Genomic DNA, 27,999 nt, shown 5'->3' with positions numbered 1-27,999 from the left:
TAGCTGAAATACAAATGGTCATTTTGTGGGTTAATTATTCCTTTAATATGTCAATAATATAGGCTTCTCTTAACAACAATCTATAAAGTAAATGTTAAATTATTGATAATAGATTTTGGTTAAGATCCTCCGCACTTCTCTCCAGGACATAGGTTACTGGTGGTCAAAGAATGATTCTGTGATGAAGTCCTTATTAATGACTGACTATTATTAAGTAATCTAAAAAGCCATTAATCAATAATTTGGTAAGTCCCAATAAAGCCATTAGGTACAAGCCCTTTATAGTGTGTATGAATAATCATAAAGAAGAGCTCACTTTCTTTTAACTATCTGCGGATGTAAAATGTGATGTACACTAAAGCAGGACCTGTTAGGAAGCGTGATGCAAACAACAAAACCACCATGCACACAATAAAATACCAAAATAGATGAAACAACAAAACAGCAGGTTGGTCACTTTGTTTATGTGTACATGCCTGTGTGCATGCTGTGAGTCCGGGAGAGACGTGGGGCTAGGTAGCGCGGACCGGCTCGTGCACCGTGTTCATTCATGTACAGTATATGCAATCCATGAACGCGCCTTTCTTATTCTGGGGAAATTACGTCATCGCACAGCCCAGGGTGCTGCAGGAACTTGCGGTCAAAAAGCCCACCGCAGGATGCTGTTCAGGGTATTGTTGAACCTCTGTGTGCAGGGAAGACACACGCTGGGCATGGACCATTATAGGTTTCCTAAGAGAGCTGCCATTTGAAAATGCTTTCATCTGTATTTGGAGACACTAACACTAGTGCAATACAACTTGAAAATTCATCATGAGTGTTGCAAATGCTACTCCAAGCCCCTTTGTAGGAATATATGATTATTATAGTGATGAAAATGCCAAAAATGCTATAAAGAATGCCGTTGCATCACTGAAAAGTAATAATATTATAAAAAAATAATACACGAATAGTAGGCTACTGATTATTTTCTTTTTATTAGAGCTCTTTTATGAATTAAAAAGGAAACCAGATGTCAAAGAATAAAGCAATAGTTTGTAAGAAAGCAAAGGAAAAGCTACAGGAGGCTTTGCTTTTGCAGTCCGTTATGTGTGGGGGCGGACCACTACAGGCGCGCACAGCACGGTGCGCGTATCAGTGCAGGCGCGTCGGCAAATAACCTCATTCTGCATACTGACTGTTATTTAGAAGGTCTTCTATTCCACCGTGGGTTGTGAAAAAGGTAATACCAGCAGAAGTGAGATCCACAGCTCAAGCACCGCCATGGCCGCGCTGTCGGGAGGAGAGATGTGCATCAAATACCTGATGTTTGCCTTCAACCTGGTATTCTGGGTGAGTTTGACGCGAAATGTATTGTTCTCACAGATAAACGCATACATCCTGTCTCTTGTTTCATGTGCGTGAGGGAGACAGCTTTGCGTGCATGCGCATCCGTGTGTGAGCAGGTTACTATATGGGCTAGTGAATGAAATGATACGGTGTCCCAGATGCAGGATCGTACCGAGCACTCACACACAGACTCGGTTACTTATCACAGTATATTCTGAGGTGCCCCCCTGCATTATTTCTGGCAGCGGCCACCAGTGAACACAAAGTGTCCCAATACGCGTGGAGACCGAGCGGGCTGGAAGAATAATCCCCGGTGGCCAAGTGACCCAGTTCCACAGCGCAGACTACACTCTGGAGTTTGCGCGCACGGCATTTTAATAATTGCAACGAGGGGGAGGGTGGGTGCTTTATTGTGTTGGAGAATGTGACTGATTTAATAATAATTAAGGCTCCTGCTGCCACACGTGACGTGAAGAGTTGCGCATGTCCTGGAGCCAGCCCGTGTGTGTAAATGAATCCTGGATATCCCATATAGGCTATTTGCGTCCCCCCTAAGCCTGCAGGGTGTGTCTTGTTGTGTCCGTTTGTTTGTGATCTCCCTGTGTGTGTGTGTGTGATCTGTGTGTGTGGTTTCAGATGGATGTTTTGCCCTTTTATGGAAGTTTATAATTTGTGCAGCTATAGATAGATAACCATCCATTACAAGGCAGACAGGGATTTCCCAGTGTGTGTATGTGCGTGAGAAAGAAGACGATCCAGGCATCACAACCAATGTTGGGCATCAAAACATTCAAAGATGCAAGAATATAGTAAGTTCATACCCGGAAGACGACACTAAAGTGTAACCCAAACAATATCTTGTCCATCATATTGAGTTAATACACATATAAATGCAGATGTTCCCTATTTGCTATTTGTGTTGGATTAAACAGGAAGTGAAGATATGACAAACAGGTCATAACCCTGTCCATGCAGCCACAGATCACATGACACAGATATCTGATCTCAGCTCAGCCTGGACACAACAAGAGTGTTGGTGCACAGCTTTGTGTCAGCGCATCAAGAGCAGGATTTACACACCTCGCTTTCAATAAAAACAGCTTCTGGGAGTAGGAAAGGGAAGTAATCATATTTGAGAGCAGACTATTAACTGTAGTCACACACAGTTCAGACAGCAGAGCAGTAAATATGCTGCTAGACAGGTATTTTAAAAAAGGGTTTTATGTCAACATGCCTCGACAGAGCCCTCTTTGCTGCTACCTCTCCAGTTCATAACACCCTGTGTGCCCACATAACCTGCACAGATGCAGTAGTTACAGACACAAACATGCATGAACATGGGACAATAACAGAGCAAAGAACCCTGGCTGGAATTCATATCACACACACACAATGGGGGTCAGTTTGTCGGCTCTCTTGCCACTCCCTGACTGTATGATCAGGTGATTGTATGAAGGCGTGGTATTGAGAACGCTTTCTCTTTCCACCACCCTTTTTAACTGACACCATTATGCTTCACCTCCACCTGGGAAGAAGTTAGTTATTAAACACTCACAGCGGCGCAGTGTGTAGACTGAATCAGCATGGCTGTCGCTGGGGGAATCAAGTGTGTGAAATATCTCATGTTTGTCTTCAACTTTTTCTTCTGGGTAGGTGTGCTTTACTTTTAATGGTGTCTTGTTGTGTTGTGTGTGTGTGTTTGAGAGAGAGTGAGGGAGAAGTGGAGAAGCTTCCCCGTCAAGTATTACACATTTACTGTACACGTTTGTGCTAAATCATAATCTGCCATTTTGTTCATATAATGATACATAAATAAGATTATACATACAAAGGTATACATAATGAAAAGAGTTGAGGAGCAGTAGAACACACGCGGAAACACGCACACCCTCTGACTAAAACAGATTGCCATCTTCCAGTTAGGCTCTGTGGTTAAAAATTCACTGACCTATCTATATTCACACGCCTGTAAGCGCCTGTGTGTGCACTTTATCTAACATGGCACCATGCACAGACATTTACAATGTAAAATACAGACTGTATGCTTCTTTGTTAGCATGCTATGTTTGTGCTGATGGATTCACATGCTACTTTGTGTCAGTATTAAATACATCTGTTGATGAATCAGGGAATGTGTGAACAAAAGCAAAGGAACCTTGTTTTTTCTCTCATCTCATTCTGCTAGGTGAGACTGGTCTTGTTTTCTAGGTCCACGTATTGCACACAGATGCATTCACATGCACACCTACACATAACAGCATATCGTGCTCCCCATCAATTGCTTAAATACCACTACAAGATCTGATTGGTGAAGAGTTACAAATGTCTGTCTCAAGAACTATCCTCGTCAAGAGTTAAAACATGTAAATTTAATTTTGAATGGCTCTGATGCTACATTTGAATGGTAATTAGCTGCGATGTGTGTAGATACAAATCTTTGTTCTACTGATCTACAGTCAAGCAATAGGAATTGCTGAGGAGGTATAGAAAGTCTTTGGTGATTGGGCACTGTCATGTCATGGCCTTGTGAAGACAGAATAAGAATTTACCCCACTGGAGACGACATACTGGTGGTGGTGGTGGTGGTGGTGAAGATTTAGATATGACATGACTGTGGAAACCTCTTCCTGGACTGAGAACTGAAACAGAACGTAAAGATGAGGCCAGAGGAAGGCTTCCAGATGGGGCCTGTCAGTGCAAATTTGAAATGACAACTGGAAGCAGCTGAGAAAAGAGAAAAAGAGCTTTAAAATTAAAGACAGCGACAAGGTAACTGTTAGCTGGTATGGTAAAATCATAATCAGCTTTATTAGTGGGGAAGTTGCGTATAAAAAGTATACTTCCTGTCCGAAATTTTATTGCGCTTAATTTCTCACTGTTACACTTTCTGGTACGGGTGCTATAATAACACTATAATATGAAAGTCTACATGTTTCTGTGTTCCAGCTTGCAGGCACTGCTGTCTTTGCTATAGGCCTGTGGCTAAGATTAGACCCAAAGACCAAAGGCCTGTTTGAAGGATCAGACTCTCCATATGTGTTTTACACAGGTAAGAAGCTTCAGTCTGTGAGCTGGAATGCTATCTATTATCATTTAAGCAAACGTTAAAGTTTTAGAGAGTTTTATGTGAGCTCTGCAAAACACTAAACACGCCTGTATCTGTTCTCTATGTGTGGATAGGTGTATATATCCTCATAGGAGCTGGAGCACTGATGATGGTGGTGGGTTTTCTGGGATGTTGCGGGGCCATCCAGGAGTCCCCCTGTATGCTGGGACTGGTTTGTACCACGTTTTTATTCTTCACATAATTCTCCCTTCTTTTGACTTACAGAAACAGTGTGTAAGATTTAGGGGTTTTAATAGCGTCTAGCACGAAGGACTGCAGTTTGCAACCAGCTGAAACTTTTCCCGGGTTAAATATCCTTCGGTGTTCATTGTTCAGGAGGTTTTTACAGGGAGCCTAATTATTCACAGAGGTCTCTTCCTCTCCAAAACAAACGGACCAGGTGATCAAAACTGGGAAAAACACTGAATAAAGCAGTTTCATGTTCAAAATCAGTGTTTCTCCCACACTGTTTGGCACATCACAGGCAGGCTGGTCGCCCAGCACCAATTAATGTGTGCCTACTTAATTTCTGACAGGGCATTCAGGAGGTTTTTATCAGGAGCCAAACTATCCGCAGAGATTTCTCTCCAAAACAAATGGACCCAATGTTTAAACCAGTAAAACAGAATACAGTAGTTTCACATGTAAAAAAGACGGCGTTTATATGTAGATAGAAATGGCTCATTCTAATGAAAACAATTATTCTTATTGTCAGGTATAATACACTTAAGTGAAAATATTTATTATATTTTTGCCAATCTATCCCCCTAAATGCTACACACTGGATCTTTAACAAAACATAACATTTAACCTCTTTACGACCAACCGTTTCATTCACTGTCTGAGACTTTTTCATTTTTGTAGTGCTCTCACTCAGCAGCACTTGTTATCCCACTTAAACGACTGTGGATTGTGGACTGACCTTGGGCTCACAAAGAAATATGAGCTACATTCATCATTGTTTACTGAACGGTATCAAGGCCAGAGAAGAGTCTGTAGATTTCCCTGTACTTGTTCCCCCCCTCCTGCCCTCCCTACTGCCTGCCCGCCCTGTCTGGCCCTAATCTTCTTGTACTAAATCTCGCAGGAGGAGGAGCCTATGTAAATTGGGTTCAGCTACACTTGAATGACCTTACTTGTTCACACATGCACGCAATAGACATGCGCACACACATGCATGGAGTTACACATTCACACAATTGGCTGTGTTTAATTTTGTCTCTCCTTTTTGCAGTTCTTCTTCTTCCTGCTCATCATATTTGCCATTGAAGTCGCGGCTGGAATCTGGGTGTTTTCCAACCAAAGCAAGGTAATTGATAACTTTCTTTGTATAGTTACAGCCTTTGTATATACCGTAGATAAAGAAGCACATTAAAAACACCATGTAGAAAAAAAATACAAGGCAAAAAGTAACATAAATCACACAATAATAGGTGCGGCAGTGAAAAACAAAGTATACGAAGTATATAAAATTGCTTTCCCCGGCTTACTGCTGTGTTGCAGGTGGTGAATGACATCACAGCGTTCTACAAGCAGACCTACAACAACTACCAGACAACAAAAGACGAGCGCCTCAAAGAGACTCTGCGGGTGATTCAAACCGGGGTGAGCCACGTCTGCTTTTGTTTCTGCTTCTTTCTAATACAGACGGACTCTGTAAAAAGAAACTTGGCATCAAAGTTGTTTTCAAGCAAATGCAATGTATTCCCATGGGAAGTTATTTTTGACACTTAGCAAAACTTTTTAAAACTCTCCACATGAAGTATTGTCCATAATATTTAAGATGATTAGAAGCTGCAGATTCAGCAAAGTACCTTAAAAGTTCAGCATTTTAGAAAATGGACTCATACATTTTTTGTTAGTGCTAAAGCTGAGAGGCAATTAGTCTATAAAGAGTGTGAGGAAAGGGAACCAGCCAGACTCCAAAGGTCAATAACAGGCCTACCAGCACCTCTGTAATTCACTAATTAAAGGTCCTGTGTGCAGGATTTAAAGGGATATATTGGTAGAAATGGAGCAACGCCTGTGAGCTAGTTCAGGCAGTCAACTCGAGCTGCACTGATCCATACACACACATCATATGTCATTCTCCATATGTCATCTACAAAACACACCCTCCCAATTTGGCAGTCTAATTAAGCTGCAAAATCTTCCCAGCTCTCCCTTTGCCTCGTGTATGCTGCTGCTGCCCTGCATCAGTACTGCTGCTTGCTCTTTCAGCCCCACCTCCACTCCAGCATCCACCTGCAGGCCCCGGCGAGGGGGGGTATTTAATTATCACTCCCCAGTATCTCATGTAAACATATCTGCGGGGAGCGATGAGGCCGGAGTCTAGACGCCAGACTCTAATAGTTAACATTTAAAATGTGAGTTATCTGACTGAAATATAATAGGTGTGTTTTCTTAAATTTATAATCACCCGAAAATAAAAATAGTTGTTTTTTTTGTTACCATAGACTGAGGCATTTATATCGATGTAGCATGTCCATAGAGTCTGTCATGTTTTACAGTCATGTTTCTACAATAGCCCAGAACGAAACCAAACACTGGCTCTAGATAGCACCATTCATGTTTTTGCGTCGGCCACTTTAGTTAGCAGCCCCTCCACAAGAAGCGGCATTGGAAAAACACAGATTTTTTTTTTTTTTTTAATGTGAAACTGTTTTATTCAGTGTTTTTATCAGTTTAAATCGGCTCATGCTAAAACCTCCTGACAGTCTGGATCAGAAAAAAGGTGAGCGGTGAGCATACATTAGCAGGTGCTGGCCTTGCAGCCCATCTGTAACAAGCTGAACAGCACCAGAGAAGCATGAACATGATTTATCATGTTAAACTGAATTAGTCAGTGTTTAACCAGTTTAAATCCCCCGGTCCAATTGTTTTCAAGAGGAGGAGACCTCTGCCGATAACTCCGTTCCTGGTAAAAACCTCCTGAACAATGGACACTTAAGGAATCTTTAGCAGGAGTGGATGCTTGGCACATGGGAGAAGTAGCTGCAATCGTCACTGCTAAATGCCTCTACTGTAAATCCTATGAATCCTGCACTCTACTCCTTAAACATGTTTTATGTTGTTTATTTTGTGCAATAACTGTAATGTAAATTTATTTTTTGTTGTTTTAGACGTAAATTTACAAGGTACAGTAACTATTTCTTGCTAAACAACACTACGTATGCATACAGTACCTCTGTGCAGTGAATCTCCTGGTTCCCTGCTGACCTCACTGTGACTTTGGAAAAAAACTAAAACAAAATGTTGAACTATTCCTTTAAAACAGTTAGGGATATGTGTTCTTCCTTCTGCAGCTCATATTGTTCTCTCTGCCTTTTTGTATGTTTTCAGCTGAACTGTTGCGGACCAACTGGTACTGTACAAGACACTGACAAAGAGACCTGTCCCCGGGGAGAGCCACTTGAGGAGCTCATTACTAAGGTACAACTACCCTGAATGTGTGTATAGATTGGATGCCAACACAGCCGAGTACTTCAGCCAAGAAATGCAGAAACAAAAAAATAACATTTCAACATGAGAGACAATCCAAAAGATCTGACAGATGCCAGTCATGCTTGAGGCTCTGTGAGAGCTGGGGCAATTACTGTACGTCAAATACATAATGATAGTGTGACGCGTTATCAGTCTTCCCTTTGCAGACTAATTTCTTCAACTGCCTTGCAGTGTTACTATGGCAACAATGGTTTACCAGAGCTTGCATGCTCTCCGGCTGTCTGTTATGTGTGCCATACCAGAAGTCATGTTCAGCATAGGTTTAAAGAAAGCTGAAAGGAGTCATGCCTGTGTGTTGCAGAGCTGCCCTGACGCCATTGATGAGGTGTTTGACTCCAAGCTACACATCATAGGAGGAGTGGGCATCACCATTGGCGTCGTCATGGTAAGTGTGCGATTAACTTATCCCAGTGTCTGCTGGGGGATGAACAGAGTGCAGAGATGAGCTAACACAAGTAATGTACATCTCCCTCTGTCTTCCAGGTGTTTGGGATGATCTTTAGCATGCTCCTGTGCTGCGCCATCAGGAAGTCTCGGGAGGTGGTGTGACACCCACCACCACATTCTGGAGCCCTTGTTAATGTTGCATGATGTCATTCCTCGAGTCACATGACTCTCCACTGCCAATAGAAACACTGCTTGTTCAAGGGGGGATATCTAAGCTAGGCCGGGTGCAGATATTTCTGATTATTACATAATACTACATCAGTTATAACTGTGCCGCCCACCTTCCTGGACTAGATAGATGCGATGTGGTTATTAGGCCCAACTATAGAATGGGTGTCATCTGTGCTTCAGTGGCAATGTAGTACAGAAATGTGTAATTTTGTGGTCATTTGATTGAAATTAGTGTTTGTGAACTGCTAATTATCTAAACAAAAGATCATATTACTGTATGCTGATCACATTTCTATTGCTATCACTCGGGGTCACCTACCGGCCAGAAGAGTCATGGATCAGGGCCATGAAAAAGGCAACCACCACCACCACTTCAGCACAGTACAGCAGTAGCCAATGAAATCCTACAGTCCTTTTTGTTATAACACCGACATCAATCCATGGTGACTAGTAGCCAACTGAATGCCGAGCTGTGAACTGCGGTGACTGTGGTTTCTTCCAGCTTGGTATTGAGAGTAGCATTTTGGTTCCTTCATTGTGACATTTCATTTGTTCCTTGTCTTTCTTTCTCCACCTCCTAACTTGACCTTTCTTAAAAAAAAAAGAAAAGCCTTTAATTTTTTGTCACTTTTTGTAAATGTCTTCTTTTTTTATTTGTAAAAGATTTATACACTTAGGTGGTTGTTATGGTACATGTGGTTTGATTGTGTATTTTATAATGTTCTTTTCATTTTACAGAGATTGGGTTGATTTATACCATGTGCACTGTTTCACAGAGACAAAAATTAATGAGAGGCAAATAAACCAAAATATACTGATTGAGCTGACTTTGCTGGTACTATATTAAGGCACGCAATCACTCGCACATACACAGTAGGGTTGCACAATATGCAAAAATAATATTTTTTGCATTTCTTTTAACCCAAGATTTAAAATAAATGATGATGATGATGTGATTTTTGCTGAGGTCTGTACCAAAAAAGCATGTTTCCTTACATCTGGATTATGATTTGTAGGCCAGGGCATGTCTGTAGCACCACAATGCTTCATTTATACTGATATGTTTTGACACATTTTATCAAAAACTTGCAGCTCCTACGATTTGGATCTCTTAGCCATATTGTGATTTCAGTAGTATTTTGATTAACTGTGCAGCCCTGATACACAGAGAGAGTCAAATGAGCTGTTATTTTTCATTTGGCCTATTCACAAAAGGTCACTGGGTGAAGATAATTCACTAAATAGCAAAATCTTTACTATTAAATTGACGCAGTATCAAACTGACTACTCCGTGTGAATTAGCTGTGGAGGATACAGGGGGCATGTAAGGGTTAGAAGGGCGTAGGTGCCTCAATAACACTGAAAACAACATCCAAGTTCTTTTCCATGTGCACGGTGGAAAAAAACATTCTGTCTTCTCCCTCCAGCTTCACCCTCTTTTGATATTTGCGCTCATCAAGAGTGACTCATGTAGAGTTTGATCTGAAGCCCAAACAAAGCCAAGACCTGTCTTTGTTTGTGAGTCATGCCATGACAATTAATTTATGGAAAATTTGTGTTCAAAACTAAACACACACTGATTACAGTATACGGTGCACGATTATGTATGGCTGTGGGCCTAGTTATTTCTAATGAGTCACCATTCATCAAAAAAGAGGTGAGAATAGAGTTAGTGTTCCTCTGATTATAGCATGAGGAAGTGCACTTTGATTTGGTTGTTGACAGCCGGGTGTTTCCCTCTCAGACACCCCACCCCCACTATGGAGATAACGTTGATTATAAAAAGGAGCGTGTATACATGTGTGACAACGTCTCCATGTTGTTCTGTGTGTGTGCCTTTTATGTAACAGAATGTGTTCTGGCCAAAGGAAGAGGGCCGGAAAATTGAGATAAGGAAGAGAAATGTTGAAAAATAGGAACCATGATGAGAAGTGAAGAGTAAAGAGGCCAACGTCAACACTGACTCACTCACACTACTTCACATTAACACAGTAGATAAAGACTAAATTATTTGATAACAACTTCACATTCTTTCCTCTGCACAGAGTAACGCTAAGTTGTTTGATGTTTTCTTTTTTACTGTTATTGCCAAACCTAGCCTTGATTCAGGACAGGTTGGCGCAGAACCACCATTACATTTTATTGGCCCATAAACAGCACCACACAATAGTACTGCCATCAATGTAATTTATTATCTCAGTGGAAGTATAAACCTGCATTACAAATACGCATCACAAACATTTTGTAGTGAGATAAATAAATTGTTTTGAAAAAAAAATACTGTGGCCATACAAAAATTAATGTAGCAGTCTATATTAAAGTGCAAATTATTTCCTCCAACTTTTGAATGATACCTGAGTAAGTACAGAGAGAAACTAGAAACTGCGTTTATGGCTTTCATCTCGGGGCACAATACAATCTCAATCTTCAGCCTCGTCCTCTGTGCCCTCCCAGGAAATGTTTGCAAGTCTGCGTGACTGAGCGTGTGAGGCAGTGCGTGTGTGCAGCACAGTGTCCACATGAAGAAGACTTGAGGCGCACTGCAACACGGCCAGAAGCAGCTTGTATTTACAGGAGACAGATTCAAGGCCCAAGTGCGACATAAAAACTTTTGATGGCATGTCAGCTTCTCTACAACAATGTATGCTTAGTTTACCCTCCTCTAGAGGAAATTCGCTTTCGCCCTGATCCTGTGTGAGGATTGTGTTGCGTTCTTGTTTGTATACAAGGCTGAAAGGGTGGGAATTATTTTGAATAAAACTCAGGAGCCTAGTTTGAATTTGCAGGAAACGTCTCCGGCTGTGGGAGTAAATCTGTCGGGGAATGCTAAACAGAGCATTTGCCAAGAGCTGGCAAACAGCAGGGATATCCATATTTGTATCATCAGAAACTGAGCAGCTGCGGCCATGTTGTAGGAGGACATGGTTTAAGAGGAACTCAAATGTCCCACCAGCAGGTATGACACAGCCTGGCTCCAACACACACTGCTGGAGGAGAGGTGCATTAGGGATCTGATCATCTGTATGTAAAGATGAGCTTTTGTCTGTGTGCAAGGTCCTCTTTGATGCTGTAGCTGCAGTCATACTCATGGGCTCCCAAGTTGAAAGTAGCATGCGGATGGCATCTTGAAACGCACATCCATACTGGTCAGTTTGTCCTTCCCCTGCTCCACAAATGACCAGACTACAGGGTGTGACCATGACCTCTGAGTCATAGAAAGCCACATGGACATACCTGTGAAAGAGAAAAAAAGTTTAATTTTGACTTCCATAATTCAAACCACATGAAGAAGATATTATTAATCAAAGCTCCATGCAGATATATATAATCCATTATTCTTAACTCTTTCTATAGATATATGTGGCTATGTATGCACAGTATATGAGATAGAAAGTCAGACATGATTTCATACCTATGGGATCCCAGCAGTATTGGTCTGCAAAAGGTCAGTATGGCAACGTGCTCTGGTTCAATCATCAAGCAGTCCGAAACTGGTGTGGCCCCACTTAGCTGGGCAAAGAGAGACAGCTCATCTTCACTGACACATTCCACAACGCACATCTCTGCCTGTGCGGCTAAAGCCAGGACAGCAGCCGACTGTTTCACTGCAGACAGGACCACAGAGACACCCAGACTCTGCAGCTTTGCAATGACACACTCAAGTGACCTTTCTGCCCAGGCACTAAACTGCATAATATTTCTCTCCTTCCTTGAATTCTCCTCCACCCCGTGCTCTCCACCTCCCATCTCCAGCACTTCTCCTGCACTGAGCAATTTTGGTTGCAGGTACCCAGTGAAAACTACAGCTTTGATTGGCTGGTGGTCAGTCTGAGGGCAGGGTGTAGCAAAGTCCCTGTGAATGACCTGCCCCTCAATCAAACGTGAGCAACTAATAGGGAAGCCTGATACAGGTGTATGCAATGCAGGAAAGTTGTCATTTACAAACTGGAGTGATGAGGAGGGTAGGTCATTTTTAAACTTACAGTGAGCGAGCAGTTCACAGGTGAGGTCACTAATAAGGTCACAGTGGGTGTGACCCAAACGTGAATGAAAGAATGATGCCAGCAGCTTTTGAATGCTGTGAGAGTTTGTGTGCCCAGGTGATTGTGTCTGTGCAGTTAAATCCTCCCACGAAAGAAAGTATCCATGCGGGCCCACTCCCTTGACAATGAGATCACCCAGCTCCTCCAATGAAAAAGCCAATATTTTGTCAGCCAAGTGCCTGGCAGTGGCAGCCTCTGCTGCTTCCCTGGAGTTATAGGTGTGAGACACATTAGGCTCCTTGCAAGCCATTGTATGAATCATCCGTAGTAATGACGCCAGCAGCAGGATAAAGGTCTTAGCTCCATCGCCTGTTACAGTGCTGTGTTTCAAGACACACTCCACCACCATCCTAAAATAGAAAAACACACAAACACATTAAAAGCAAAAGTGTGACTTGACAAAGACTATCATAGTGAAAAAGTGGTGTGTGTTACCTGGCCAGTGGATGCTCCAGTTGGAGCGCAGTGAGAATGCGGGTCCCGCTGCGGCTCAACATCGCCTGTCCGGTGTCTCGGGTAAACAGCACCTGTCCTCCTTCAGGGCCAAAACTGCGGAGGATGACTGACTCCAACACACACACAGTCTGCAGAACATGTTCCAGGTGAAGATGCTCCATCGATAGCATCCCTGAAAGTCGCACAGGCTAAGGTTTAAAAAAAAGATAGGCAGGAGTTTCAACTATGAATTGAAAATTTTTTTTTACAAACAGGCAACAGACCCAGGATTTATGTAGCAGAGTCAACAGATGTCAATTTTTGTTGCTTACATCTCATGTTCTTGGTTTTAATTATTAATGTATTCCTGCTGTGCTGAGACAGCCTGACTTTATTTGCAATTTACAGAGTGAGTATGCATTATTCATAATAAATAATCTACTACTAATAACTACTTCTACTAGTATCTGTTCAAAGTCTAATATATATGCACTGTGCTCAACCTAAACAGTGATGTATTATTTTTATCACACCCTAATATTAATATTCAGTTTATGTGCATTCAGTGTGTGTAGCTGACAAACTATGTAAACTATATGATATATTGCATGCTTGAATGCAGTGTGTGATGGTAATGGAAGATTTACACTGCACGCTTACATTTACCAAGTTTCTTCTGATAGAAAGATGTTATATTACACTTTGTAGGCTTAAGATCTACAAGTTGCTGTGGTACAATCTTTTTATAGAGTTTACATATGACTGTCTGTGGATCTTTGTTAACCGTTACCTGTAACCAGCTGTATGTACGTTAACCATACACACTGCACAAGCCCCAAATACATTCACATACACTGTAAATACGGTAGCAAAATGTCTATCAACCATGATTACAGCTCTAAGACAACAAGAAAGCTCCCTGCATATTACAGTGCTACTAAATATTACGCTTTTCATAACAGTGTCCACCGACACCAAATTCAATCAACGTAAGTGTAAACACACCTGTCTAACTCCTAAGTTAACGCTACGTGGATAACGTTAGCATCTGCTAGCTAGCTAGCTAGCTAGTTAGCTAAACCAGTGCGGTGAAGTTGTTTCCGGCTGAGCTTCTTTTATCACAAACCCTTGAAACTAATTAAAAGCACGACTCTCTAGCTGCTAAAAAGAAACTATTCCTTCCCAAGAAAACAATACTTTAATCAGAGAAAACTCACCATCAGTCCGACAGGAACGCTTTCTCCGTATCCTAGAGACGAGGCTTCTTCTGTGGTTTGCTGCGCAGATGTAATTCAGATCAGAGATGACTACTGCCACCTAGCGTGTGACAGCGTCAGTTGCTTTCTATCTCCAAGAACCTGCTACACACACTACATATGCAAAAGTGACCGTGCAGGGATGTTCCTTTTTTATACGCATGTGCGAGTAGGTAGGATGTTGGTAGTAGAGAGTCCTTCTTAGCATTAAGTGAACACACACTGGACCAGGCTAATGAGTATCCCCAGGTGTGCATCATTAACCTTCAGCAGACTGAGGGGGTTTCAGGATACTATGATAATTCGGGCACTCTCTAACATTCAATGTGTACAATTTGAACAAATGTAAGCAGTATTGTCAAATTTGCGTGACTTTTGGTGCGAATATATTTCTGGATTATAGGCCTACTTAAAAAAACAAACAGGTAGGCTAAATGAAACTAGTGTGGCACTAAGCGCTCTATCACTGCTATAAATGATCAAATTAAAAACTATAAAAAAAAATCTATAAAAATCTCATTATTTGGCAGTGGACACATTGGAAAGTGTAAATTATGAGGTTTCTGTCTATGTTTTTTATGCTTGAATGATAAAAGCTCTTAGAGATATTACTCCAAATACATGACATACAGTGGTGGAAAAAAGTTTTCGGACACCCCATGCATTTGTGAAATATTGCATTAAGAATCACTCTTAGGTCTTCAAGTGCAATTTCTTTTAGTACAGTCACAGCCAAAATACTAAATAAATCCTAAAAAAGCCATTAAAAACTTAAAATTGATTGGTTCCATAAAAATACATAAGAAATTTTGAGTATTGGGTCATTTTGGTACCAGTGATGAAGGTCGTTCTTTTTATTAAAAGACACAATTTTTGTTGCCAAGCTTCGTGTCTACATAAAGCCAGCACATTTGAAAGTTCTTCAGACACAAAAATGGCTAAAACAAGGAACCTAACGCAGGAAACACGCCTGAAGATAAAGATTCTCAGCCAGGAAGGGTACAGCTGCCAGATAGCCAGGAAGTGCAGATGCAGTCCTTCAGCAGTTGGATACACTCTGCAGAAATACAGATGAACCAACAGCTTGGAAGACAAACCAAGATCTGGGCGTCCAAGGGTTTCTTCAGCAAGAAATGACCGCATCCTGATCCGCATGTGCAGGCAAAACCGCCGAATGACATCACAGGAGCTTCAGCAGCAGTGGTCAAACCAAACTGGTGTCCAGTGTTCCACCCGCACTGTACGTGGCCTACTTTTAGATCATGGCTTAAGGTCCTACAAGGCTATCAAGAAGCCCCTGATCAATGAGAGACAGAGGTTAGCCCGGCGTCGTTGGGCCCAGGCACACAAGAACTGGACAGATGAGTCCAGTTTCCAGCTTTATCTTCCTCCTACTAATGTGAGGGTACGCAGAAGGCCAGGCGAAGCATTATCTCCAGCATGTACAGTACCTACTGTCAAGCATGGTGGAGGCATCATCATGGTTTGGGGATGCATGAGTGCTGCTGGTGTTGGTCATCTCACTGTCTGTGATGGCACATTGAACTCTACCAAGTATTGTACCATTCTCGAAACCCACATGCTCCCTTCTGCGCGTGCACTGTTCCGTCGAGGTAAAAACCGGATGTTTCAACAAGATAATGCCCCTTGCCACACATCCAAGGCCAGTAGAACTTGGCTGCAGGAGCACAGTATCCAGGTCTTAGAGTGGCCAGCTCAGTCCCCGGACATGAGCCCCATTGAAAATCTGTGGTGGATTATCAAAAGGTCTGTTTCAAAGCATAAACCAAAGAATTTAGAAGAATTAAAAGCAGTAATTCAAGAAGAATGGGACAAGATTACCCCTCAACAGTGTGAAAGGCTCGTGGGGAACATGCCAGCCAGGATTAGAGCTCTACTACGTGCCAGTGGCAGGACTACTAAATATTAATTTGATGATGTGATGGTTTATTTATTTTTTGTTCAGTTTTGAACACATTCTCTGTTATTTGTTGACTTTGATACCGACAATGTTGAGAACTGACATATTGAAACTGTCAAGAATTTAGTTTTGTTAGTCTTTCTTGTAAACAATAAACAAAACAATATAATTTGTATTTGTTTGTATCAGTCTAATGCAGCCACACCTTTTGAAATACAAAAAAGATTTTTCCACAAATATTTCATGATAATATTTGAGATTGTGTAAAATTTTAAGGGTGTCCGAAAACTTTTTTCCACCACTGTATCTATCTAAATCCTGCTGCGCTCTCATTGAGAGGCCCCACCTTCACATCCAGCAAATTGTGCACAAAGAATTGTGAATACTTTCTACCTGCTGAGGATACACACATGCATCATTGAAAATTCTCTGAACGAACGACTGTCCTCGGTAGAATTTGAAGGATCCTTGACATTGGAGCAGTCCTTCGGAGGGATTTGCTTACATAGCATCCTTGAATTCTGCCACGTAAGAATCCGTCCTCGACTGTGAGAAACACCCAGGGACTAGTCATAGGACAAGCAAATGAAAATAAACCGATAACATTAACGATGGCTCTGTTCCATTCTGTGTGCCAGCAAGCAATTCCAGTGAGCCATATACACAACACCAGGGCCTGGCATAAATGGAATGCAGCTATCATTAATATTATTAAATACACCTGTGCTTCTCCTACTATGACAATGTCTGCCATGAAAAATGCCTATCTCCCTGCCTTTACAGGGCTGATAATAGTGCAGAAAAATCCATATGCAAATTTGCAGCACCACAGGCCTTTTGACAGGTCACATTAAAAGCACAGATGATGTAAAGAATAAATTAACGTTAGCTGAATTCCCTTCAACTCTAGCTTCTGTGTCAGGGTTAGTGTGCTATTCAGCAAGCTGGCAAAGTGTCACGTCTTGCTGGGAAACTTGGAAAGATCGAAGCCATCGTTAATGTTATCACTAACACCTGTGCATTTCCTACAAGGACATGCCAAAACAGCTTTAAAAAGGCCTTAAGTGGGGTGACCTCTGGCTCAATAGGTGCGCCCAACCTGAAGGCTGAGTCCTTTGCAGCAGCACGGGCTCGATTCCAACCTGTGGCCCTTTGCTGCATGTCATCCCTATTCTCTGTCCCACTTTCCTGTCGGCGTAAGTACAAACATGTCAACTCTAAAAAATACACTTTATTTTTAAGTACAGTGAATTTCCAACACAGACCTTTTCTCTTGAAGTGCAGTTTTCTGCTGTAGAGTAAGTGACTACTGGACAGCAACTTCACAGAGACAGCTAATCAGCTCAACAAAATGTCCAAGCGCAAGTATGATGCTGAATGTATTAGACTGTGGGACCTCAACCTAATGACTAAGGAGAAATCTGGACCCTCCAGTTGGGAACCACTGGTCTACAGTATATCCATCTATTAGCCAAAAGGCCACAGAATATATAGAAGAGTATACCCACTTCTTCCTCCGTAATGTAGCCATCTACCTACTTGTACAATCACCTCATAAACTAAAACTACACCTTCTGTTTATAGAAATATTTAGCATCCTTAGATGAATTCAGTCCTAATAATCACAACACCAGAATTCTTAATAATATTTCTAACTTTGAAATTGGGTGTCTGTGTATATACGTCTGTGGAGCAGCCTGCCTGAAGACCTGAGGGCCGCAAAGAGTGTTAAAAGCAAACTCAAGACATACCTTTTTAGCCTGGCTTTTAATTGAACTGTCTTTTATTTCATTTTATTATTATTATTATTTTATTTTTCATTTATTTTTATTTATGTACTTATTCTAATTTTTAATTTTTTATATTTCTGATTATTGTGTATTTATTTATTTATATATTTATTTATTTAAATCTGTTTTTTTAGCTGTTTTTTCTATTTCATTACTTATTTATTCATTTTAACTTTTTATTTACTTATTTATGGGGGGTATTGTTTTCATTGTGTGGAGCACATTGTGTTGCATTCTGTTTGCACAAAAAGTGCTATATAACTAAATAAAGTTTGATTGATTGATTGTGTATATGATGAGTGCCTTTTCTGACTAACTATCTTGTGATGCTGTTTATATGTAATTTGTTCTCCCTTGTAAAAGAGATCTTTGTATTAATTAGTCTCCCTCAATAAATAAGCAAAACTTAATTTTACACACACATAAATGTGCTGTGGACAAAAAGAGGGATTTTGTTCATGTCAGCTCAAGATTCAAACATGGGCCTCTGGACTGTGTCACAAAAAATAAAATAAAAAAGCACACTTAAACTAAAATGTTTGTCATAAGCAAAATAATTCTATAGTGTATTTTTCTACATGTCCCAGACAGAGGTTATGTCACGCTGCCCATCCCCCTACCCCCTCTCTCTTTCCCTCTGTCTCATCCCTCCTTCTGTACAGTATCTCTGTGCATCTCTGGTACCTCAAGGTGAAAGGGGCGGGGCCGGAACTTGATCTCCGTGTTGCTGCAGAAACCACATCCTAAGTTTCTAAATCAGGCAACATCATCTATACATAGACAATATGAGACAGTTCTGCAGCTCCTGCCAGATGCACAGATGCACACACACCGACACGCACACACATACAGAGCTGTCCACTCTGAATGTAAATGTCCTCTAGTGCTGAACTCTCACTATGCTAACGAGCCTTTAAAAAGCCGTGTCACTACACTAATGAATATGCATCAGTGGCCCGGTGAGGGTGACCTGTAGGGATGGGACAGAGGTCACGAGAGTTGGGGCGTCAGAAATGAGCACCCGAGCTCCCGTGAGACCTGAATGGACAGAAAAGAACACATTCGCCCGAACACATAACACACACACAGAGGGGAGCAACACAAGATGACCGAGCTGCGAATCCACCTATCCCAAACCCAACCCTGTCTTGCCCTACCCTCCCTCTCTCTTGCTCCAGCTTTCACACTCTTCTTCTTGATGTCTAACAACTGGTGATACATAAACTCTTCCCTACCTCACTGTTTTCCTCCGCCTCTCCTGCCCTTTCTGGTCCTGTCAGCCTTTATCCTCCTCCTCCTCCACCTCTCTGTAAGGAAAAGGAGTACCTGTGAGTCTGGACGTTGCCGCTGGGACGACCGAATACAGGTATGTCTCTGGGTCCTTTTTTACCCTCTTTGTTTCATCAATCAAAAGTACTTTGATTTAGTTCTTGCGCCTGAGCTGAGTGAAAAGTAACTGTGTGTAAACCATGAACGCAGAGAAATTTTAATAAGGTCCGTGCAGGTCGTTATCGAACACAGGCTGGGGTACAAAATCATCATGGGTGATTTATTGGTTGGTAACTTTCAGTGATTTTCTTTTGCTTCTTCTGAGAGATCTTCTCAAGGTTAAGGAAATATCCAATGTTAAGCTAAAAAAAGTCTGTTTAAACTTTTACATTTGTAGATAAAGAGCTTTCATCTGTCATGACATCATATTTAATACACTGTAATGAAGCTGCAACCTTGTTAGATCTGGTGTAGAAAGAGTTTCAGCTGCATTAATGACTGAAGTTGGGGGACCATATGGTGCAGATACTGAGTCACTCATTATCACCTCTGCAGCAGACTTGAGAAAAAGCCACCAATGGCATCATTACGCCTTCCTTTGCATGTACCTCGAATTCTTCCGTTTGCTCCCGCAGCTGTCAGTGGCTTCTGTTTGAGCTTTTCAGAAAAAGCAGACATAAACCGAGATCAGTGTCCGCTTGGGTGTGAGATCACATCTGCTGACTCAACCCCAGATATTTAATACCTGTGATGTCTGCAGAATAGACAATAACATATCAAAACATTTTTGCACTTGGGAGTCCAGTCTTGGCAGCGGGACTTTTGCTCTCATATACCGAGCGTGACCTTGGCCCGTGAGTCTTACCCCTGGCAGCTCACTGTGGAACAGCAGCGGTCCACGCGTGATGCCTCAACTTCACCTGTCCCCTTCCTCTCCTCTGTCCCTCTCCCTCTGCATGTCAGCAAGATTGGCAAAGACAGCTGCTTGCATATCCTGTGTTCGAGTGTTAGTGCCAGGCCAGCAGAAACAGGAGAAGTTATTTGACACCAGTGGTCATACAGCGTCTAGAAGCAGATTATTGCTACAAATACATCTGATCAATAACGCGCTGGTGTGTATGTGTGTTTATGTGATCTGTTTGGTTCCTCAAATTAGATTTTTGCACATTTGGAGGGCATTTGTGAGCCTATTTCTGTTTTGTTGAAGTGCATTATTTTGTATATTGCATATTGCAAGTTGTCATTTTAGGGGCCGAGCTAATATTCTTCTGTTTCTCTGTCTCTCTGCAAGTTTAATTCTGGATCTGCTGTCTTTCCTTAAATAATGACTGGGAACCGTCGAGCTGCCCCAGATGCCCCTGGCACCCCCGCTACCCCAACCCACTTCCCAAATGCAACAACCACCCCAGGCCAAAAACAACCTGGAGGCCACAATCCCAACAAGTTCATGAGTGAACTGCGCAGCATCCACAGTGAGTAGGACACCTAAGTCCTTCTCCATCCTTGTAGACAGTAATCCCCATGTTCTGGTATAGCATACATGCACGGCACAATTTGCAGACACCCTCCTGTACATTGTGTAACTCGCAGAAGAAACACATTTATTACAATGTTTTAGTAACTTGACCTTGATCAGTGTGATGACCGCCTAGTTACCCAAACATTTACAGGTTTGACAGTGTGCAGAAGGTTGTCTGCAAACTTTGAAACAGAGGTGTGAAGTGTTCTTTTGCTCTGATAACATAAGTGTATACAATCCTGCCTAGGTACTAATATGGTGTAGCGCACTGACACTCAACTTATGACCCAGTAGCGTGACGAGTGGCTGGCCGGCCATTTTCTAATTCAGTGGTTCCCAACAGATGGGTCCTAGTCCAAAAGTGGGTCATGGATCCATTCTGACTGGACCACAAGTGACTCACAAATGTGTCAAATTTGCAAAAAACACACTTTATTTTTAAGTACAGTGAATTTTAGGCACAGTGCTTTTATTTTGAAGTGCTGTAGAGTGAGTGAACAACGGACAGCTACTTGACAAAGACAGCAAACTAGCTCGACAACATGGGCAAACACAAGTATGACCCTGAATACATTAAACCATGTGGAGCTTGAACTAATGACTAAGGAGAAATCTGGACCCTGTTGCTGGACCAGTTGGGAACCACTGCTCGAAATCGCAATTAAATAAATTGATTCACACTGGGAATTTCCTTTTGTACTTTGAATGTACATACCAGAGTGCATTAAAAAGCACCAAAACAGAGCCTTTGTATCAAATAAAAAAGTGCCAGGGGAAGATCCCCAGATCCCCCAACAGAGAACTGGCTAATTGGCTATCAATTATTAATGTTTGTTTATTTACTGGCCCCTTGGCCTCCTGTGATCTTGTAAAACTGGCCCCTTGGGCAAAGCAAGTCAAGTATCCCTGGTAGCCATTAAGCACGGCATTTCTAGAAGATAATTGGGTCAAATACCCAAGCACCAGAGCCAGGTATAACCCTGGAGGCTTTTGTTAAAGCATGCTAGGCATTAAAGTGTTATTTCATATGTGGCAATTTGGGAGAACAAAAAGTGCTGTAGCTCTGTCTTGTTTCAAGAATATAAATAAGATCGTTATCTGTGTTCCTTATCATTGGAGGTCTGGACTCAGACAGCTGGAATAATTGGATGGCAAATCATTCTCAGGGAGGAAAAGGTGCAGGGAGTGTCTTTGTTTTCAGGGATGTGTGGCTAAATGAGGAAGGGTCAGAAAAGACCAGGATTTGCTCAAATGGGACAGATTAATGACATTACTTTTAAAAATGGAAATGGACCCTTATCTCCCTGGTGGAGGTGGATTATCTGTTTCTCCTGTGTGGAAGTTATTCCTTTGTATTAGTTCAGATGTGCCAGTTGTATATGCATACTGCCTGTAATGCTATGCGCATGTATAATGGAGAATCAAAACTGCAAGTCATGAAAGATGTCATTGAATATGTCACTTGATATCATAGTCATCTCGCTTCAATTATGCTTTGGAACAAGCAGAATACATAACGGATAGATAAATTATCACACCATTTATTACTGGTGTATCGGACTTCACTTCACTTCACTTCATCTTCACTTTGTGTATCTTCAATTATGCCGTCTGTGTTTTCAGACTGGATGAGAAAAATAGCTTTATCTTGTAGGGAAAGTTAAGGGTAACATTCTGAACACTGCTGACTAAAAAAGTATGTAAATCAATTATGTATCATCTGTGTGTGTTTTATGTGGATCTGCAGTGCCATCATGGGCCATTGCTGCCCTTTGCATCGTGGTTTTGTGCGTGGCGCTGTCGTGTGCCGTGTGTGTGTGGAAGAAGTGCTTGAAAAAGAAGGACAAGGACAAAGAAAAGGACAAGAAAAAGGGAAAAGAGAAGAGTAACGGAGGCTTTGACACTGAAATGGATGGAGGTTACAAAGAGGTAGGCTACACACATAGGCAGTCGCCCCCTGCAGATGTATTGTCCTTGCAATGTATCACCATCCTGACATCCGGGTCAGCCAGGATTAGTAAAACTGTCAGTGTGTGTTAAGACTAATGGATGTTTTGCACATTGCTCATATTGTAGTAAAGGTTGAGGTCTGAGATGAGCTGTTTTGGAGAGTTGCACTGACGTCAAGGATGCAGGTCACATTTAAACACACTGATGGTGTAAAAACTGCCTGTCCCCTTCAAACAATAAATAAACTTTAGATGGTTACATTATTGTTGTTTAATTGCCTCTGGCTGTGTAATCCTATGTGATACACTGCAGGAACACAGCACATATAGATGCTCTACAAGTAGTGAGACAGAAGGTCTTCATTGATTACTTGTAAAGCTATATTTTTTACCTGCATGTAATCTGCGTTTGTGTGCATGTGTGTGTGGACAGCCGTTGAAAGATGAAGGTACCAAAGAAACAGATCTGTCAGATAATGAGCCTAAGGAGGAGGAGAAGTTGGGGAGACTGCATTTCACATTAGACTACAACTTCACAGATAATACGGTGAGATGCTGTTATTCACTATGACATGTTTTTGCCCACCATCTGCCAACTCTAAAATGTCACCACTTTAATACTTCTCTCTCTGCCAATTAGATTCTTATCTCTTCTTATTACTTCCCTTTGCTATCACATTCTAGCTGGTGGTCGGCATCTTGCAGGCTGCTGAACTTCCTGCCATGGACGTGGGCGGTAGCTCGGACCCTTATGTTAAACTCTATCTGCTCCCGGACAAAAAGAAAAAGTTTGAAACCAAAGTTCATAGGAAGACCCTCGAACCCACCTTCAATGAGACGTTCACATTTAAGGTGAGCTGAAGCTCCTAGATATATTATAAAAGTGAATTATTTATGCCGACTAGGTTCACTATCATCACATACATGTTTCAAATTCTTGTCTTTGATGTGTGTTCTGTAGGTACCGTACACTGAGCTGGGTGGAAAGACGCTGGTGATGACTGTGTACGACTTTGACCGCTTCTCCAAACACGATGCCATAGGAGCTGTGAAGATACTGATGAGCAGTGTGGACTTCAGCCAGTCTCTGCAGGAGTGGAGGGATCTGCAGAAGGCAGAGAAGGAGGAGGTGGGAGCACACTGTGAGAAGGGGAGAGGAGGTGAACTTGGAAAAAGGGATTCGCAAAGTCAAACAGCATAAAAAAAAAAAAAAATCAAGCCTTTAGATTTTCCATAATTAACAGACAGTTTGAAAATAGGTTTCCTTTTATATAATGATGTGTTTCGAAGAAAGTGTTACTGATGCTTGATGTGTCTTTGACTTGAGGGACTGGTGATGCAAAGGCGGGGGAGGTGTGTCAAATATTTTTTTACGCACTGAGGAGGGACTCACAACTTTAAATAATTGTATTTTGTGTTAATTGAAACACCCTCAGAACCCTAAACAACATCATCAGGTTTGAAAGACACAAAGTGACACCATTTAAGGTAGCAAGAAAGTGTAAAAACAGAAAATATTGTAAGCTTTTCAAATTCATAAGAGATGTTTGGGCCTATTAAATGTTGGTTTTGTGTGGTAGGACCAATGCCAGGTGGCTGTCATGCATCCATATTCTGCTGAAGTGCACACACAGCTTGCATGATGATGCGATTTGTAAGGAGGATTTGCATTTTGCTTGAGAAATTAGCTGCCTAATGTGTGTTTTCATATTTTGGTGTGAATAGAAAAAAATAAATATGGTTAATTATGGTAGAGGGAGGGTCATGTGTTTTCCCCCAGTCACTCACGGAGGTTCTAGGAAAAATATTTGTCGCTCTGGGGAGGGTCAAGATTAAAGAAAAACCTCAGTCACACCCCAGCCGTCCCTCTCCTCTGATAAACAACATACTGTACAATCTCTAAGTAAAATCAAATACTTTCTCCTTTTGATACTTGCACTTAATTTCAAAGCCAGGACTACTGCACAGAATAGTCACCTCTGTTGCAAAGCCATACTTACGTTTTAAGAGATTTCTCCAGCCACATACTCACTTTGCCCTCTCTGCATTAGAGTGAGCGGCTTGGAGACATCTGTTTGTCCTTGAGGTATGTGCCTACTGCGGGGAAGCTGACAGTGGTGATTTTGGAGGCCAAAAACCTGAAGAAAATGGATGTGGGTGGATTATCAGGTGAGTCAAACAGCAGCAAACTGGATTCACACACTAGATTAAAGTTGAAACTCCATGTCAGTTCAGAGTTCTTTTCGTTTCGTTTCGTTCGTTTCACTGATGGAGTTACTGCATCAGTGCCAGGCTGTTGCTCTGACATAAAACCTCTCTGTTCTCTGTGTCAGACCCTTACGTGAAGATCCACTTAATGCAGAATGGGAAAAGGCTCAAGAAAAAGAAAACAACGATAAAGAAGAACACTTTAAACCCTTACTACAATGAGTCTTTCAGCTTTGAAGTGCCATGTGAACAGATAGAGGTACATAAATCCGTACACACACATACAGAGGCACATACAGTCAATCATGAATTAATCAATTTCCTTTGTGTGTGTGCGTGTCTATTTTCATTTATAGAAGGTGCAGGTAGCAGTGACTGTGCTGGACTATGATAAGATTGGGAAGAATGATGCCATCGGGAAGGTGCTGCTGGGCAGTAACAGCACTGGGACTGAGCAACGGCACTGGGAAGACATGCTGGCAAACCCTCGCAGGCCAATAGCTCAATGGCATAGCCTCAAACCAGAGGATGAAATCAATGCGCTAATTTCGAACAAGAAATGAAACTGTGACCCCAGTGGGCAATGTGTCCTTGCAGCATTTACCTCAACTACATCCAGTTTATACTCCTACCTCTCCCTTAATTCTCCTTAAAACCCTGTATTAAGTAAAACTACCTAAAAATAACCTCCCTGTTGCACTCCTGGCACTATTCAAGTCACTCCTGTGGACTCTAAACCTTCTTCCTCCTGTATTTCCCTCCTCCTGCTTCTACCAAAACTGCTACAAAGAATTTTAAACAAAGATGCATCACTATGTACAGTGCTATTAAATTAAACCAGATTTTTAAAACCTTTGTGTGTTTCTTCTGTTCTGTGCTGATCAAAAACATGCATGCTAAGCCTGATATGAACATGATTAACCTGCAGAGGGAGACAATCCAAAGGCTAATGAAATGAGATCCTCATATGGCTGCTGTTGTTTCTAAATTCATAGCATTCACTGTTACATTTTCCTAGTTAAATGAGTGGTTGTTTTCAATTTCCTTTGATTGTAATTTACTGCAACATCTCACAATAAAATTACATGATATGAAATGATGAAAAGGAAAGTACACCGGTTATGGTGTTGGAGTACAGCCTAGACTGAGAGAAATGCCAACATAAGTGTCTTGGCATCATCATTTCTAGACAGGTTTCTCTGCAGCATCGCAGCCAAAGTGGCAGAACGGGCTCACAACAAGAATATGATCAAATATTTTCCCTCTGTCTTGGACTTGGACTTTCCTAATAATACAATTCTTATCTACATTCTTTCCAATGTGATACATCATTTCTAAGATTATTCAATCTTACATGGTAAATAAGAAGTGAAGCATCACCCATCCTCTCTAATGTGTTGGTAGATGGTATGTGTGGTCACACTTCATAACATTTTCTTCTGGCAGAGCCTGGCAGTTTGAAGTGTAGATGGCAATAAAATATGAATCAAAACAACATTAAGTTCAGAGTGCATCCTCACTCATATGGTGTACACCTCTCTATGCAGAACGGTAAAAATAATTCCTTATCATAATTTTGAGAGGGTTGAGTCATCTTTTCAAAGTCAAGAAGCATTATAAGCCTCGCAGTTATTGGAATACAGTAAAGCTTCAATTAAAATTCCAGTGCCAATTAAACGCCCAGTCCTTTTTACTAGCCCAGTGTAGCTATGTTTTGACAAATAAACCCCTGTCTGGTCTGGTTGCCGAGAAGTTCATTTTTATAGATGTTTTTGGATGCATAAAGCCAGATCCTTGGCTACCCACTTATACATACAATTACAAATGTTTAAACTTTTGTCAATATGGAGATACTACACATCGTTAGCTCAGTAAGATTCTCCACAGTTCAATTGTTGAGTTCATTTTGCTGAAACCATGAGCACCAAAGAATAATTCTTTCAGATTTACTGGGATGGTAAACAAGAGAGATGGCAAAAGATGGTCACTTTCTACGTCTGAGGCTGTCATAAAGTCAAATTATGCATCTATTCTTACCCGGTAGGTTATTTATATTCCTTTAGTCCGTAAGAGTCCTAAGATCAAAAGAATCAGAAAGGTTTTTCATAAAAGATAATGCAAGTTGTGAATATGGTTTTGACAGGTAAAGTGGTGTTGTGTCAGTATAGCAGGTGCCATCAAACGAGTGCCGTAACTTGGTCCCTCACTGATGTCCTGTCCATCAGAGCTAGATCAAATGAATGATCCATAATTAATGTTATTCGAAGCCTAATTTTTACACAAGTAATATTCATACTGGTTTAAATAAACAATTTGATAGTATTTCCCATCTTTGCTGAGCAACAGTTTAGTGTGAAAGGAATTAAAGGCCTGTCCCATATAGACACCTGTCCCAAATATAGGCCTGTTGACGTCAGTGATTCAAGAAAATAATAGCCTGGGCTATGGTATACTGCATTGGACTATATTATATTGTGCAGATGTTGCGTACATTTTGACAGACCATGCATATGCTTATACAACAATCAGCAGACTGCTATCCTGCTTCTAAATGTGGCAATTATTTAATCGTTTCATACAACTTAAACAAAGCACAGCACGTAGAAATAGCAATAGAAAGCCTTTACTTTCATTGTACAAAGAGAACACATCGAGATTAAGAGTGCTACATCTGACCAGGTGCCAACTAAAACAGGCAAATAAAAAACGGACAACATAATCATCATCATCCATAAAACTGAAAATAAATAGTGTAAAAAATAGACTGTATCAAGCTGTTGCACATGTAAAATAAAGTGGCCTATTTAATATATAGTGGATTGCGCTGATTATTAAAATTAAATTAAAAACAAGTGAATTAAAAACACCTTTAATGAAGCACAGCAAACCATATCTGCTGAGGTAACATTAACGTTACTGTGCTTCAGGTTTAGCCCAATGTTAGGCATATGGTAATATTTTTTTCCATTTTATCTATTAATAATTAAATAATAATTATTTTAATAATTATATAATAAAAAATAACTTCTTTAATATTCAATAACCCCTTTCA

General features: G+C 41.2%; 3 protein-coding genes across 5 annotated transcripts; 2 read left to right on the top strand and 1 right to left on the bottom strand.

The window, feature by feature from the left end:
- The first annotated feature begins 1,132 nt into the window (after positions 1-1,132).
- Positions 1,133-9,376, top strand: cd9a (CD9 molecule a). 2 transcript variants are annotated; one of them, XM_049574289.1, is made up of 8 exons: positions 1,133-1,332; positions 4,276-4,378; positions 4,510-4,607; positions 5,670-5,744; positions 5,939-6,040; positions 7,778-7,867; positions 8,241-8,324; positions 8,423-9,376. In XM_049574289.1, the coding sequence occupies exons 1-8, from the start codon at positions 1,264-1,266 to the stop codon at positions 8,486-8,488; spliced, it is 687 nt and encodes a 228-aa protein (XP_049430246.1). In that variant the 5' UTR covers positions 1,133-1,263; the 3' UTR covers positions 8,489-9,376. The 2 variants fall into 2 exon arrangements, with proteins under 2 accessions (XP_049430246.1, XP_049430247.1); XM_049574290.1 differs by lacking the exon at positions 1,133-1,332 and adding an exon at positions 2,819-2,978.
- A 140-nt stretch (positions 9,377-9,516) lies between these two features.
- Positions 9,517-19,284, bottom strand: bbs10 (Bardet-Biedl syndrome 10). 2 transcript variants are annotated; one of them, XM_049574265.1, is made up of 5 exons: positions 19,238-19,284; positions 14,253-14,312; positions 13,036-13,228; positions 11,970-12,950; positions 9,517-11,791 (listed from the first exon to the last, which is right to left on the bottom strand). In XM_049574265.1, the coding sequence occupies exons 3-5, from the start codon at positions 13,224-13,226 to the stop codon at positions 10,978-10,980; spliced, it is 1,986 nt and encodes a 661-aa protein (XP_049430222.1). In that variant the 5' UTR covers positions 13,227-13,228; positions 14,253-14,312; positions 19,238-19,284; the 3' UTR covers positions 9,517-10,977. The 2 variants fall into 2 exon arrangements, with proteins under 2 accessions (XP_049430222.1, XP_049430221.1); XM_049574264.1 differs by lacking the exon at positions 19,238-19,284 and having other exon boundaries at positions 13,036-13,244; positions 14,253-14,297.
- A 32-nt stretch (positions 19,285-19,316) lies between these two features.
- syt1b (synaptotagmin Ib) lies at positions 19,317-25,510 on the top strand. Its single transcript, XM_049574270.1, has 9 exons — positions 19,317-19,368; positions 20,563-20,743; positions 22,538-22,719; positions 23,173-23,286; positions 23,424-23,591; positions 23,701-23,868; positions 24,791-24,908; positions 25,073-25,206; positions 25,304-25,510. Exons 2-9 carry the CDS (start codon positions 20,596-20,598, stop codon positions 25,508-25,510), a joined length of 1,239 nt encoding a protein of 412 aa, XP_049430227.1. The 5' UTR covers positions 19,317-19,368; positions 20,563-20,595.
- Positions 25,511-27,999: the final 2,489 nt, after the last annotated feature.

The sequence above is a fragment of the Epinephelus fuscoguttatus genome, linkage group LG4 (genome assembly GCF_011397635.1).
Source record: "Epinephelus fuscoguttatus linkage group LG4, E.fuscoguttatus.final_Chr_v1".
NCBI classification, from domain to species: domain Eukaryota; kingdom Metazoa; phylum Chordata; class Actinopteri; order Perciformes; family Serranidae; genus Epinephelus; species Epinephelus fuscoguttatus.
The sequence above is the reverse complement of the archived record's forward strand: the minus strand, read 5'-3'. Positions and strand labels throughout refer to the sequence as shown.